Source organism: Neopsephotus bourkii, unplaced genomic scaffold (assembly GCF_033783945.1).
Source record: "Neopsephotus bourkii isolate Nb327-2 ecotype Australia unplaced genomic scaffold, CSIRO-AGI_Nbou_v1 NB_1827, whole genome shotgun sequence".
Lineage (NCBI taxonomy): Eukaryota > Metazoa > Chordata > Aves > Psittaciformes > Psittacidae > Neopsephotus > Neopsephotus bourkii.
This window is the reverse complement of record NW_026902300.1, coordinates 792,567-805,098: the sequence shown is the minus strand read 5'-3', so window position 1 is coordinate 805,098 and position 12,532 is coordinate 792,567. Positions and strand designations below refer to the sequence as shown.

The 12,532-nt window shown below is 39.0% G+C and overlaps 2 protein-coding genes across 16 annotated transcripts in view; one reads left to right on the top strand and one right to left on the bottom strand.

Annotated features, from left to right (window-relative positions):
* NEUROG2 (neurogenin 2) overlaps positions 1-12,532 on the top strand; it is a 456,819-nt gene that overhangs the window by 120,363 nt on the left and 323,924 nt on the right. The gene's annotated exons all lie outside the window — the stretch shown is intronic.
* ANK2 (ankyrin 2) overlaps positions 1-12,532 on the bottom strand; it is a 372,658-nt gene that overhangs the window by 109,071 nt on the left and 251,055 nt on the right. For all 15 annotated transcript variants that reach the window (XM_061343843.1, XM_061343845.1, XM_061343842.1 and 12 more), the window contains 5 exons: positions 8,579-8,677; positions 4,554-4,739; positions 4,084-4,107; positions 1,870-1,968; positions 958-1,056 (listed from right to left, as the gene is read on the bottom strand). In XM_061343843.1, the coding sequence (XP_061199827.1) occupies positions 958-1,056; positions 1,870-1,968; positions 4,084-4,107; positions 4,554-4,739; positions 8,579-8,677 (507 nt within the window). The remainder of the gene's footprint in view (positions 1-957; positions 1,057-1,869; positions 1,969-4,083; positions 4,108-4,553; positions 4,740-8,578; positions 8,678-12,532) is intronic.

Genomic DNA, 12,532 nt, shown 5'->3' with positions numbered 1-12,532 from the left:
AGAACGAGTCTTGTGTAGTTCAGTCCACATAACTGACTCCAATACCCCATTTGAAATAATTAACCCTGCCCATATAAATTGATGGCTTTTTTTTTTTTGTCCTGGTTGACTGCGAAATCACCCATAAATAGAGAACACAGTATCAATTTGGCATTTCAACAAGACAGCTGGGAGAGTCACCTCATTCTCTGCAGTTAGTTCATTAGAAGAGGCGAGCAACTGCTGGCACAGAGCAGGTTACTTGTTCCCACTCTTCAATATTGACTCTTCAATAAAGAGTGACTGGCAGCCCACTACAGCAGTTTTCATAAGGCATGCTATGACTGACACACATATTGAGGAGTCTGGGGGATTAAAGACTTAGCTGACTGCAGTCCTTCCACTTCCCACTGCTATGCAGCATACATGTTCTCATGTCACCTGAAGCTCGACCCATCAACAGGCTTATTTCCTCAGAATGATCAGTTTCATCATATTTTTTTCTTCTATCGTGTAGGTACATTATACAGAGACTAAAACAAATAGTATTTCTGTCTCCTGTTGTCACCAATGTCTGTCATTCCTTAGGCAGAAAGCAGTCTACACAAAACAATCTGAAAAGTAAAGGTAGGATTCCAAATTGAAAGAAAAAAAAAATCTTTATAAATTATTTTTGGAGTCACAATTTATATTTTGTTCATGTTTCAAAAAGTGTACACTTGTGAGGATCAATGTTTAACATTTTTGGAGCTGTGTTAAGGTGAACTTTTGGGGTTTGAGTCACAGCCACATCTAAAGTCTCACTTTCAGAACAGAGAACGAGACACAGTTACTGAGGTTGAATTCCTAGCAATGAATTTTCATGTTCCCAGTCTCTGGCTTAAAAAACAACAATGAAAAAAAAACACCCAACAAGTAAATAATCCCAATCCATTCCCCAAAGGGAGAATATCATATTCAGGGAATAGAAAGACTCACCCTGGTTTTGGCATCAATCTGCCCTCCGCGATCCAACAAGAGTTTCACCATGTTTGTGTTTCCCCTTTTGGAAGCCACGTGTAGTGGGGTGATTCCATTCTACACCATGAAAAGAACAAACAATGAGCATGATGACTTTGAAGGCATAGAACGGTGGTGAATTTGTGTTCGGATCACAGAAGCTGAGACCATCACGTTGTAGAGAATAAACAAAAATATGCGTGAGCATCAGAGCTAGGCATACACTATAGAAACTAACTAGAGTTAGTAATTCCTTCCTAAGCAAAATTTGCTTGGGTTTTTTTAATAAACGGAGCAGCACATCTGACAAAGCAGCGAACACCACAGTCTCAGGGTCAAATAGACAAACATACATCAGAGTTCCAATGAGTCAATATCCACAAAACACTGATGCATTTAAATCACTGCAACATACACAGGCTACACAAATGTGCGACTCCTACATGAAGGAACTTTCCCAGTGTAATGCCAACAGCATAAAGGAGTAGGTCCTGTTTAGGGTGAAAGTCCTCACAAATGTTTGTATGTGGAAATATATTAAAGTAGTACAGCAAATACTTAATACTGAAAAAGCCAATAAATCCTCATATATTTCTGAAGGACACCTAACTGACAGAAAAGCTGAAGTCAGTTGGCACATTCTGAGCATATCAATTTTATGGAGCTAGTAAAAGGAGCCTGCTTCCTTCAGCTGGGAATACTGGTTGCTACTCAACTCCCAAGGTCCCTGGTGCACTGCACTGAGGCAACCTTTAAGAATTGCTGGAAAAAAAAGACATCTTTTAACACAACAGAACTTCATTACATTACTGCTCATTTACTCTTGACTCAGAATTATACAAAGAGACACTCCCACTTTCATAGTAAGAAGAGAAAGAAAGAACTCCATACCCTTGCTGTGAAATCAACTGCAGCCCCTCGGTTTAGCAGCAGTGTTGCCACATTGACATTTCCATAGTGCGCAGCTATGTGCAAAGGTGTAAAGCCACTCTACAAAGGGAAACAGCCCTCATTATAGAAATAATTTTATACAATATAATTGGCTTCACTAGAACTGGATTTTAAAAGCTGCTGGTAATCAAACAGATAGTGCCAATTCTATCCATTCAGCTGTAATATAGCACAGTCTTTCAGGCAGAGAGTACAGTTCTCATATGAGAGGTTATCAAAAGTGCTTCATTCCTCAAGTCAGTCTCCTGAATCAATGGCCAATAAAGTACTTTTCATCATAGAAATTATATATGAGACATTATAATAGGCATTATTATATATATTAACCATTCTTAAAGAAAATAAAAGAAGTTTCCTTATTAAAATCTGGAAGCAACATGGGTCTTTTGGGCTGCAACTGTTCAGTGGTTTTGGATAAATGACCACAGAAGTTGTTGGGACTCTTATTTTGCTGGTCTCAGAATTAGAAACAGTGACAAGATATTTCCTTTTTATTTTTTTATTTTTTTTTTAAAGCAGTAGTTATTCAGTATGTAAACCAAGAATTTGGTGTACATGAAAAACTACTTAGTATAAGAATATAAGAATATAAATAACAGTATAAGAATCATAATTACTTATACTTGTACACAATTTGGATCTCAAATGATTCGGAGAAACCTTGCCATCTTTACATCAGAAAAAACACCATTTACGTACTGCTTCTTGATCACTAGAAGGTGAAACCTGCTCTGGCTATGAGATACAGAATTGCTTGACAACAGAAAAAATATTAATTTTTCAGAAACTAGGATACAGAGCAAGCTCTTAGTCTCATTAGTAATTCAAGTAGAAGGGACCTTGCTTTTGAGGTTTCCCTGAAATCCTGTACACTGATTTGATCAGATATTACTGTTTGAGACAGAAATACTTCCAGACTATACTGTATTTTCAACTAGGTTCATTTCTTTCATCATACAATTCATCATTTTAAACTACTTGTGGAATAAAGAAATGTAGGCATATGTTGCACTCCAAAATCTACTTTATTCCCAAAAGGTATGGCAGCTGGCCAACTATTTTACCCTAATTCCATTTACTTTCTTGTTAGCCCACAGGTGATTCTGGTCATTGTAGCCACACACTCACTAAATTCATAGTCTTCTTGAGGATATTGGGCACAAACTATGATACTATGTTTAGCTTTAGATTGAATGTATATTGCATTAACAACTACCTACTTATGGACACATGTCTGCCTGGTGACAAAGGCAAGGTACAGAGAAGGAACTTCCATGGTGGGTGAAGGAGAGGTGCCCCCTTCACTTTTATTACCATAGTGAATACATGGTACATGTCCTTGGGCACACGCCAGACAGAAGCTGTCAGCCTTTCAACTCATATCACCCACTGCCTCATGGCACCTTCTCACACAGGTGAGTGCATTCAAAATTCATTCCCTCATCTAACCAAGAAACTGCATTATTTAAAAGTGGGCGTTTAAATAATGACCATGTTGTTGGAAAGAATTCTTTTTCCTAAACATGACAATAATCTTTAGGGGACTAATCCCATTTCTGGTCAATCAGACCCCTGGTTTTTAGTGGCAGTGCTTGGAGAGCTGGTATTTCCAGAATCTGTATGAGAAATGTAATATCATCTTCGACAGGTAAACTGTGATTATGCGCTATCCCTTAGATTTTGCAAATCTTTATTGAAAATATCTTACTAAGAACAATGGTAAAAGCAAGCATATGCTCTGAACAAGTTTCTACCTTGGAAGATTTTATTATATTTATTACTGTAAAAGAAGGTAAATGAATATTACTGTTATTCTGGCTGAGCCAGACACCTTAATGTAGTTATGCCGAGAGAGTTTTCATGATTACTGAAATAAAGCTAGAAAAGCATCTTTGTCCCCTCAGCTCCATTACTTGCTTCAGACTTCCTTGAACTCATGTGAATTCTCAAAAGGTTACTTCAATAGTGACAGAAATAAGAAATACTAAGACAAAGGATGAATAAAAACAGGCTTGCTGAGCCACATACCTCTATGCATTTAAAAAGAGCCATATATTCACTTTTAGTGCTAAATAATAAAGAAATATTGCTAGAGAGCAGAGAAGATAATTTTAAGTAAGAGAAAGAGTAATTAAAAATTTTGGATCTCGGTACCTCAGTTGTCCTATTCACCATCATCTGATGCAGCATGGTTTGGGAAAAAGAGGAACAATATTAAAGACTGGCTGCAAAATGAAGAACAATGTTGCTTTTTGAAATGAGTTATGCTGTTAATTATGGGAAAAGCGATTCAAGCATGCATTAACTTTATACAACCTATGTTCCCATTGGCAACAAAACAGTACCCTATTTAATAGGGAAGCAGTGCTTCCACTTCCATTCCAGTGTCTTCTGGTTTACGAGAAAGCTGGTTACCAAAAAAATGGGAGAAATAACTAAAAAGCAGAAAAGTAAGTAGTTTGCAATTGATGTGTAGCTAAACACTGGTGATACTGGTCAAGAAACTTGTATTTCCCCACAGAAGAAACTACCTTTAGCCATTAAGGTGAAGGAAGTCAAGTTTCTTGCCCATCGGCACTTAGCTGCATGACTACCATGTTACCTTTAGGGCACCGCCCAGTTACCTTGGACTGCACATCAGCATTATGGTCATTCTGCAGCAAGAGCGCTGCTGACTTGGTGTCATCTTTCCTAGCAGCAATATGCAGGGCAGGTAATCTCACTTTCCCCTTGGTGTCATTTTCCAGAAGAATGGCCACTGCCTGGTTGTGTCCTTGTTGCAGTGCAACAGCGAGAGGAGTGAAACCATCCTGGTAGAGAAGGAAACAAGGTGTGCTCAGTAAGGTGAAGGACATGCAAGCTCAGTGATTTGCACAGTGCTGTTCACACACAAACATTTGGTGAGCACCTTATCAGCTGTCTTCTACCACTGCACCACTGTCTCAAGTGAAACGACACTGGAGGCCCAATATTTTAAGCCAGATAGGATTTCAAACATGTCAGAGGCACACTTTTCCACTTCAAAGTAGCCTTCTTTTAAATCAAGTGCAAGCAAAGAATCATTCTACAGTACCCCAAATACTTCCCATCTTAAAACAGGCCACAAAGTATATTTTTATCAATATTTTGGTAAGGATTAGTGAGCACTGAACAAAGTAGATGTGGAAAATAACCAGGGAACCTGTTTCTGAATATCTTGCATCTCTGCAAAAAGAATCGCTTTGGCTGCATTCCCTGCTGTTTCCCATTCTAAGTTATACATGGACTATGAGTCAAGAAAGCCAGGTCATGTTTAGAAATTTAGTCTAATTTGAAGCAGGAAAACATTAAATTATTTGTTTGGTTTTTTTTTTTTAAATACCAGAAAAATCTCTCTGCTTTTCAGTCATAATTTTAGCTTGGTTTCAAAGTTATTTTCAAATTGTCTTGCTTCTCCACACAAGCCTTAAATTACCAATGTTTTAAAACGTCACACAATCACAACTTGCTATTTCAGCTCAAGTACTGCCTGCTTTTGTGTCTTAGGAACAACTAAAGAGTTGATTATAGCCAGAAAGTGAGAAAACCGGTTTGGATATACTCTAAAGGCATAGGAACGAGACAGACTTAATTTGGAATAGGAAAATGAAAGATGATAAAATAATAAAGGACAAGTTAGGAAGGAATGAGAGGTAACATATGCTGAAAGAAACATCTGAAGAATTGCCAAAGACATTTTTCCCTTTAGTAATCTAATAACATTCATTCCCTTTGGTGTAGAACTCTGGGTAGGTGCATTGCGACAGTGATACTACCATGGTTTCTTTCTGTAATAGAGATTAAACTCTGTACAGTGAATTTAAAAAGGGTGAACAGCTGACAAAACAGCTGAACTGTAAAGATAATTCTGAGATTGGGGCTACATTAGGTGTTGAAATGGCTTAATGCATTTGCCTTTCGCCTCTGGGAACATGAGAGCTAATCCTGGATTAGAGACCCTATGAAACTGAACTCATCCTTCCTCTCATTTTGTGCATATACGCATATAAGCGTGAAAGGAAATGAGATATATCCAAAGGCAGTGCAAGTTTCAAAGCTTCAAAGAGAACATCATCCATTTGATTTGCAACATTTTACTTTCCACCCTTCTTAGACACAACTCTATCTGCATCCCTCTCCTATCACTTCTGGAAAGGATGACTGACCATAGCTCAGAGAACGCATTTCATTTCCCAACCTCCCCACACTGAGGACAGCCAGACCTTGTTGCTAAACAGAAGATCCTTCTCCATGTATCTCATTGGCATCCTTTTTTCAGGCTGACATCACACCTTATTTAATGTATCATTTTCTCCATTCTGTTCAGGAGACTGTGGGCAGGTGTGAAAGCAGATAGTGGGTCAGACTATCCTTCTGTGACATTAAAATCACTGAGACCATCATCTCAGCAAGACCTGAAACCAAAACTTACTGAGTTCAGTCATAACAGAGTAGACAGCCACTACTTTCCAACCCACAAAAGTGAGAGCTGACCTTTCCAATGGCAGAAGACAGACTTGGACTCAGTTTCAGAGTGGGGGCACTTGATTTTTTTTCTACCCTGTGCCTTTTTTAAAAACTGTCAGACTATACTGTGAGCTCCAGTGACGTCCGAATGTCTGCATTCAAGCAGAGGCTCCATTAATTATAACAATCTCGGTCCTGCCAATTAATGAATGAATTTCCAGTGCACCTGACCATCACAGCCAGTAAAAGTCACTGGGAGAAAATCTGCAAGCAGGTGACCCCAGGCCTCAGCCATTGCTGGGCTCCTGGAGAGCCCCAGTTCCACCTGGCTCCCTCACAAGCAGCGTGTTTCTGCCACATTGCCTGGCAATCACACGGGATTTCATACTTCAGAAAGCTGACATGTAATGTGATCACCATATATGCATGCCATGAGAGGATTATTTTAGGAGCTCTAGTCAAATGGTACACTCTCCATTGAAAGAAGAGATAGTATAGCAGCTGTTAACATTAGTGATTCAGTTTAAAAGACAGGAGAGTGAGTATAAATGGCCCATAATTTTAAATTTATGCATTTGTGAAGGCAGTCCAGAATGCGCATGTTTATGTGCAGAATAGTGAAAAGTAATAAACGTGAGCAAAAGCTCTGGCAGGAGAGGAACTTTCCTATTACCACTTCATATGGCATGTTCATATCCCTAGAACAAACAAAAGCCAATGCTTTGCAGCACAGATCCTCCTCACTCATCCCTTCGGTTTAGTATAAAAGAACATTTGGCAGAAAGAGAAGAGCAGGAGATAGAATGAGCACAGGCCTCATGACCTAGGAGTTTTTCCCATTGCCTTTAAATCTCCTCATTTGCAGAAGGAAGTTCTTACGATTGAATTCATCTTCAGATGGAGTCACATCTCTTACTCTGGTGTCTACCTTGCTTGCACGGAAGCTTTACAGCACTGCAGTTACATCCAGGACCAAGCAATTAATACCATCCTTCTGCACATTTATACCCTGTGATCCAGCAGTAAAAGTAAAGTGCCCGAAGACAAAACAGCACTTTGCCCTGCTGAGCTCGTTGATGTGATCCTTGTTAGTCATTTGATTTCCAATTTATGCTAATCACCAAAAGTGACAAATATTCATATGCTACACAAAGTCAAGCCTCAGAAGCAGAATAACTTGTCTGGGCAATTGCTCCTCACTTAGGGGAACAGGAGCAGGAAGGTAGACTAAGTGACCTCTTGGGGCTCCTTTTTACTGTGGAATGGTTCTGGGAACCTGGCACCACAGAGCCCCTACTCCAGTCATCACTTTTGTACATGCACTTGCCTACTTCTCACTCTCTGTCTCTATGCAGAATACAATGCATCTGAAATCTCATGACCTGATCTAAAAGGAAGCTTGTCAACAACTGACTGTTGATACTAATAATTTTTATATTATTTTACACTATACACAGGCACCTTTCTGGACACAGTCTTCATAATCCTAATCATGACATCCAGATTATGTTCCACACACTTTGCAGCTTGCTGAGAAAGAAACTGAAGCAAGCCTCCAAACTACCTCTCCTCAGAAGACCCCTTATTCAGCCAAGAGTGTGAGATACACTCTATAATATTCAATTCACCGATTTTTGCCCAGAATTTTTGCCCCTGTTGCTGAGGTGATGATACTTTTAGATGCTTTGAGTCTTCATGGGCTTCGTTGAAAACATAAATCTGTTCAAATGAAATGCTGTACCTCTCCATTTACACTGTGACTGATCTACTATCCGCTCCATTCTTCTGACCACCCTGGCCTCCTGTAATTGCTACAGCCGTAGGGACCTCTCTTCAGAGCCTCAATCATTTTTCAGAAAAGTCTCCAGGAAGTGGGTATGAGAAATGGGCACAAACTGAAGATGAAAATCCTGGGCTTACTAAACTTAGTGGAAATTTTGCTGTCAAATGTATCAGGCTGGATTTCATCCCTTGACTTTTCACCACTTCCAGAACCATTCACCCTAGTCATCTGTGCATGCAGAAAGAAAGATTCATAAATATAGCTTGAAATTAAAATACAAAAGTTCTCAAAATACTCCATTTGAAAAATCTTCTGGCTTTAAGCAATCTGGATGTAAAGGCAAATGAAAATAACAGTGTGTAAAAAAATAATACACCTCACCTCAGTAGCTGTGCTTTGGTTGGCTCCATTCTCCAGGAGATACTTTACCACTTCAATGTGGTTCTCTTGAGCTGCCATATATAAAGGTGTAAAGCCATTCTAGGAAGAATATATAAGGAAATATTATCATGAAGAAATCTACCAACAGTAATGAACTCCAAATAAGTATAAAGCTAAAAATTCATTTGTTTTTATCTGAAATGTTTTAAGTATGTAAGCAGAATAACTTTGGTTTTTTTTAACTTAATATGGTAATGTTAACATTGTTTAAACCCACAAAACTCTGTGTTTTCACACTAATTTTCTTTTGATTCATATTTAAGGGAAGCAATGGACACACTAATTATTCATACAGCTATTCCTTGCTGATAATGCTCAGGGACTGTAAAGCTGTCAATAAAGTTTTATGAGAGCTGACAGGGAAACAAGGGTTTCTTCCATTTGTTACATTAACTTAAGCAAAGACATGATCACCTGAAGACCATAAAGCCAACACCTCATGACAAGCTGAGCAGAGATGACAAAGGCTTAACATACTACATAAAATTCTGTAATACACAGAACATTGCAAATCGTCAAACAAAGGAACTCAGCCTTGCAAAACAGCAACTGCCCTTCTGACAATACAGAAGGTTCATCTCCCATTAAATTATAAAAATGCATCAAAATGGCCTAGTCCTTAATCTGCTCTGGATAATGCTCTCGTTAAAAAGCCTGTTCTAAGTTAATCAAACTACAGGCAAAATCATTAGAAATGCAAGTCCTTTCTTCCCATTAAAATACTTACTGCAAACAATTTTAATTAATTAGCTACAAAATCCTTATGAAAGGAACTCATGGAAGTGAGCTGTCTGCCTGATCAATAACTCTTCTGTGAGTTAAGACTGTTAAAAAGGCCCTAGAAAAGCCTTTAATATCCTGTAGATTACCATATAACATAAGAGGACACAATTACCTATATTTCTGACAGCATTCTTCTGTACTGGAATGACACTTTTAGTTAGAACCAGACTTCACACTTTTTTTCTTATTTTTTTTTATTTTATCTTGCATGCTGTGACAACAAATGATAAGCCTGCGCATTTACACAAGCAGTCAGAATTGATGCATAAACTGTGATAACCAAGAGCCTTGTTTCAGAGAAGCCAGTGTTATTCTTTCTAGCAAACTTGCCATTGAAACATTCCAATAATTTCCTAATGAAATGAAATAACATTTTTCAGTCACTATATAATGCAGTTATACAATAACTGTATTACGTCTTCACAAACCCCCTCTGCATTAACAAATGTCAAAGATTGCTCAGGCAATAAATGTCGTTTATGTTGCATAAATCATGTGATATATGCCACATATGTTATAGCAAGTCTTTTAATACTGCTTTGCATAATATTCTGGCACTTCCATCAACAACCTTGGGACAGAGAATTAAAAAATAGCACCCAGAGAACAGCCAGCAGCAATGCAATGCTAAAACCTTAACACTGAGATGTATTTTGAATGGCACTGCACAGAGGTCTGTCCATAGGAGGTATTATCCAATATTCTCAATAACGATTCAAAGGATGAAATAGAGTGCTCTTATAAGAGTTACAGACAGCATGAACAAGATGCTCTACAAGTACACCACCCAACAGGATCATAATTAGAAAGGTTCCTGTTATCCTGAAAAGCTGGAAAGACACCTCAGTAAGGACAAATACAGGTTTCTCCACTACTGCAGAAAAAAACAAACTATGCAAACATGGAACAACGAGTTAGAGAAGAATTCTGTAGATGAGGACCTGGAGGTCCCAGAGGTCTACCAGAGGGCCATTGGTCAATGAGCTCATTCTGCTGTAATAAAGACTATTGTTACACTGGTGTAAAAATACATCTCCTTATAGAAGCTATTTTTCTCAAAGAAAAATCTCCAAGTGTAGAGACTGAGCTGGCAGTGGTAATTATGCACAAATTGATTTCTTTTTTACTGTCTTTGTACAGAATAGCAAAGGGAAAACTGCAGGTAACCAAGCTGTCTCACTGTTTTGGTTTTCCTTCCCACTCCAGAAAGAAACAAAATGGTAACCTATTAGGAATAACTAACCATTATGAGGTACTACCATGAGGTAGCAATTTTCAACCTACCTCATTAGTATTCTAATACTAAAGTCTAATGTAGCAGTTTATTAATTGGTAATATGCGCCATTTGTAACCCCCCCCCCCCCAGCTGATTATTACATGGCTGAATACAAGGATCATACTGACTAATCTAAGTTGGGGGAATATGAGATTTTTCAAGCCAGAGTAAATCAACTTGCTTAAAAGCTTTGAAGAATCTTACTTTTTCCAAACAACTCAAATCCCTAATTCTGGAACAGGATCAGGGCAATAAATCCTGGATTAGGAGACATAAACAATACGTGCATGACTCCATAACCATTGTGTGCTAAGTAGTACTAAATGCTTTTCCACACAGAGACCCAGCAGAGTGCCCATTATATCAAGGATATCCTCTTCACGTGCTATAATCATACCTGAAACTACAGCAACTGGGGGAGGAAATTCTTGCACATAAACTTGTAGCCTTTTTTCTTTTTCCCTTCAAGCTTTATTTATAGTGTAAACCTACTGTGTATATATACTTTCTTTTTAATCTGGTTTATTTTGGAAATTGCAACACCATTCCAAGATCTATATGCAAAACTGCCTATACCAAAACACACTCGAAAAGCTTCCCCTGAATTTCTCCCCCTGGCAAGGTGAAGCCTGACTTTTCCTGCTGGCAGGATCAAGTCCACTTTCCCCATGAGGATCTGGTTTCAGAGCTTCTAATTGCAGCATTGCTGAACTCAACACGTCTGGCTCTTGGACAGAAAATGCCTATTTTAGGATTTCCAATATTAAGGGCCCTCCTTGGCAGGGCTTTGCCTGATGGAATGACCTGTTAGCCCTGCTGCAGCTCTTCCTTCTCATTTTTGCCCCAGACCCCAGGACTTGCATATGCCTCCTCCCATCCTGAATAGTTTCTATGATGTGTTTATCTGTCTGTATCCCACACAGCAATTTCTGTCTGGCTCAGACAGTCCTGCAGTTAAAGGGAAATGCCCACAACAAAGGCATATCCTTCTCTTAGTTTCCTTTACTCTTGTTAATCTAAAATCCCCTTCCCTCTTTCTCATCTTTTAGTTTCAAAGAGCTATATGCCAATACTTGGTCTCTCTGTTCTGCTTCAAGAGATATTCCAAAGCTTAAGACCCTAGATCTCTGCAAACTGAAGAAACGTATTTCCCTTAGACTTCTGTTTCAATACCCCAAAGCAGCTTCTACTGAATCCACAACATTCTGGTTAATGGCTCTCCATGGACATTGACTGATGGCTTGGCTTCACGAGCTAAGATTTGGGAAGGGCTTTAACCATACTTACTACAAGGATGATGAGCAAGGGCAAGTGGGATATGCAAATCTGTGAAAAAGGGTGCTTAGGCAATCAGGAAGTGTCTGATCACGACACTCAACTCCTGAGCTAACTGGAGCTGCCCATGCGCTGGTCCGCCCGCATGCAACGTTGGATCTTGCAGCTTCCCATGCACCTTGTCACCTACCGTTCTGACCCTCGCTTGTCTATACAGACATTGATGTCACCATCCTTGGTAACTAGGCTGTGTCAGTTAAACCTCAGGTTTAAAGGGTGGGGCCAGTTCGCCATGGACATATTGCACAGGAGACTGACGTCTCCCCTTAGCACATGGAATGGGATACAGAAGGTTTACTGGTCCAGGGGTAAGGAGTCTTTATTTCAGTGCATTTTCCTTCAGCTTTTGATCCCAATCTGTATAAACACAGTCCAGAATTAAAGTCAAAATACTAACTGTGGCATAAAAATGTGACCTGGAAAAGGCAAAATACATTTTTCCTGAAAGCCCAGCTGCGTAATTATGTTATGTCTGTATGTTTACACTTTGTGTGTCATC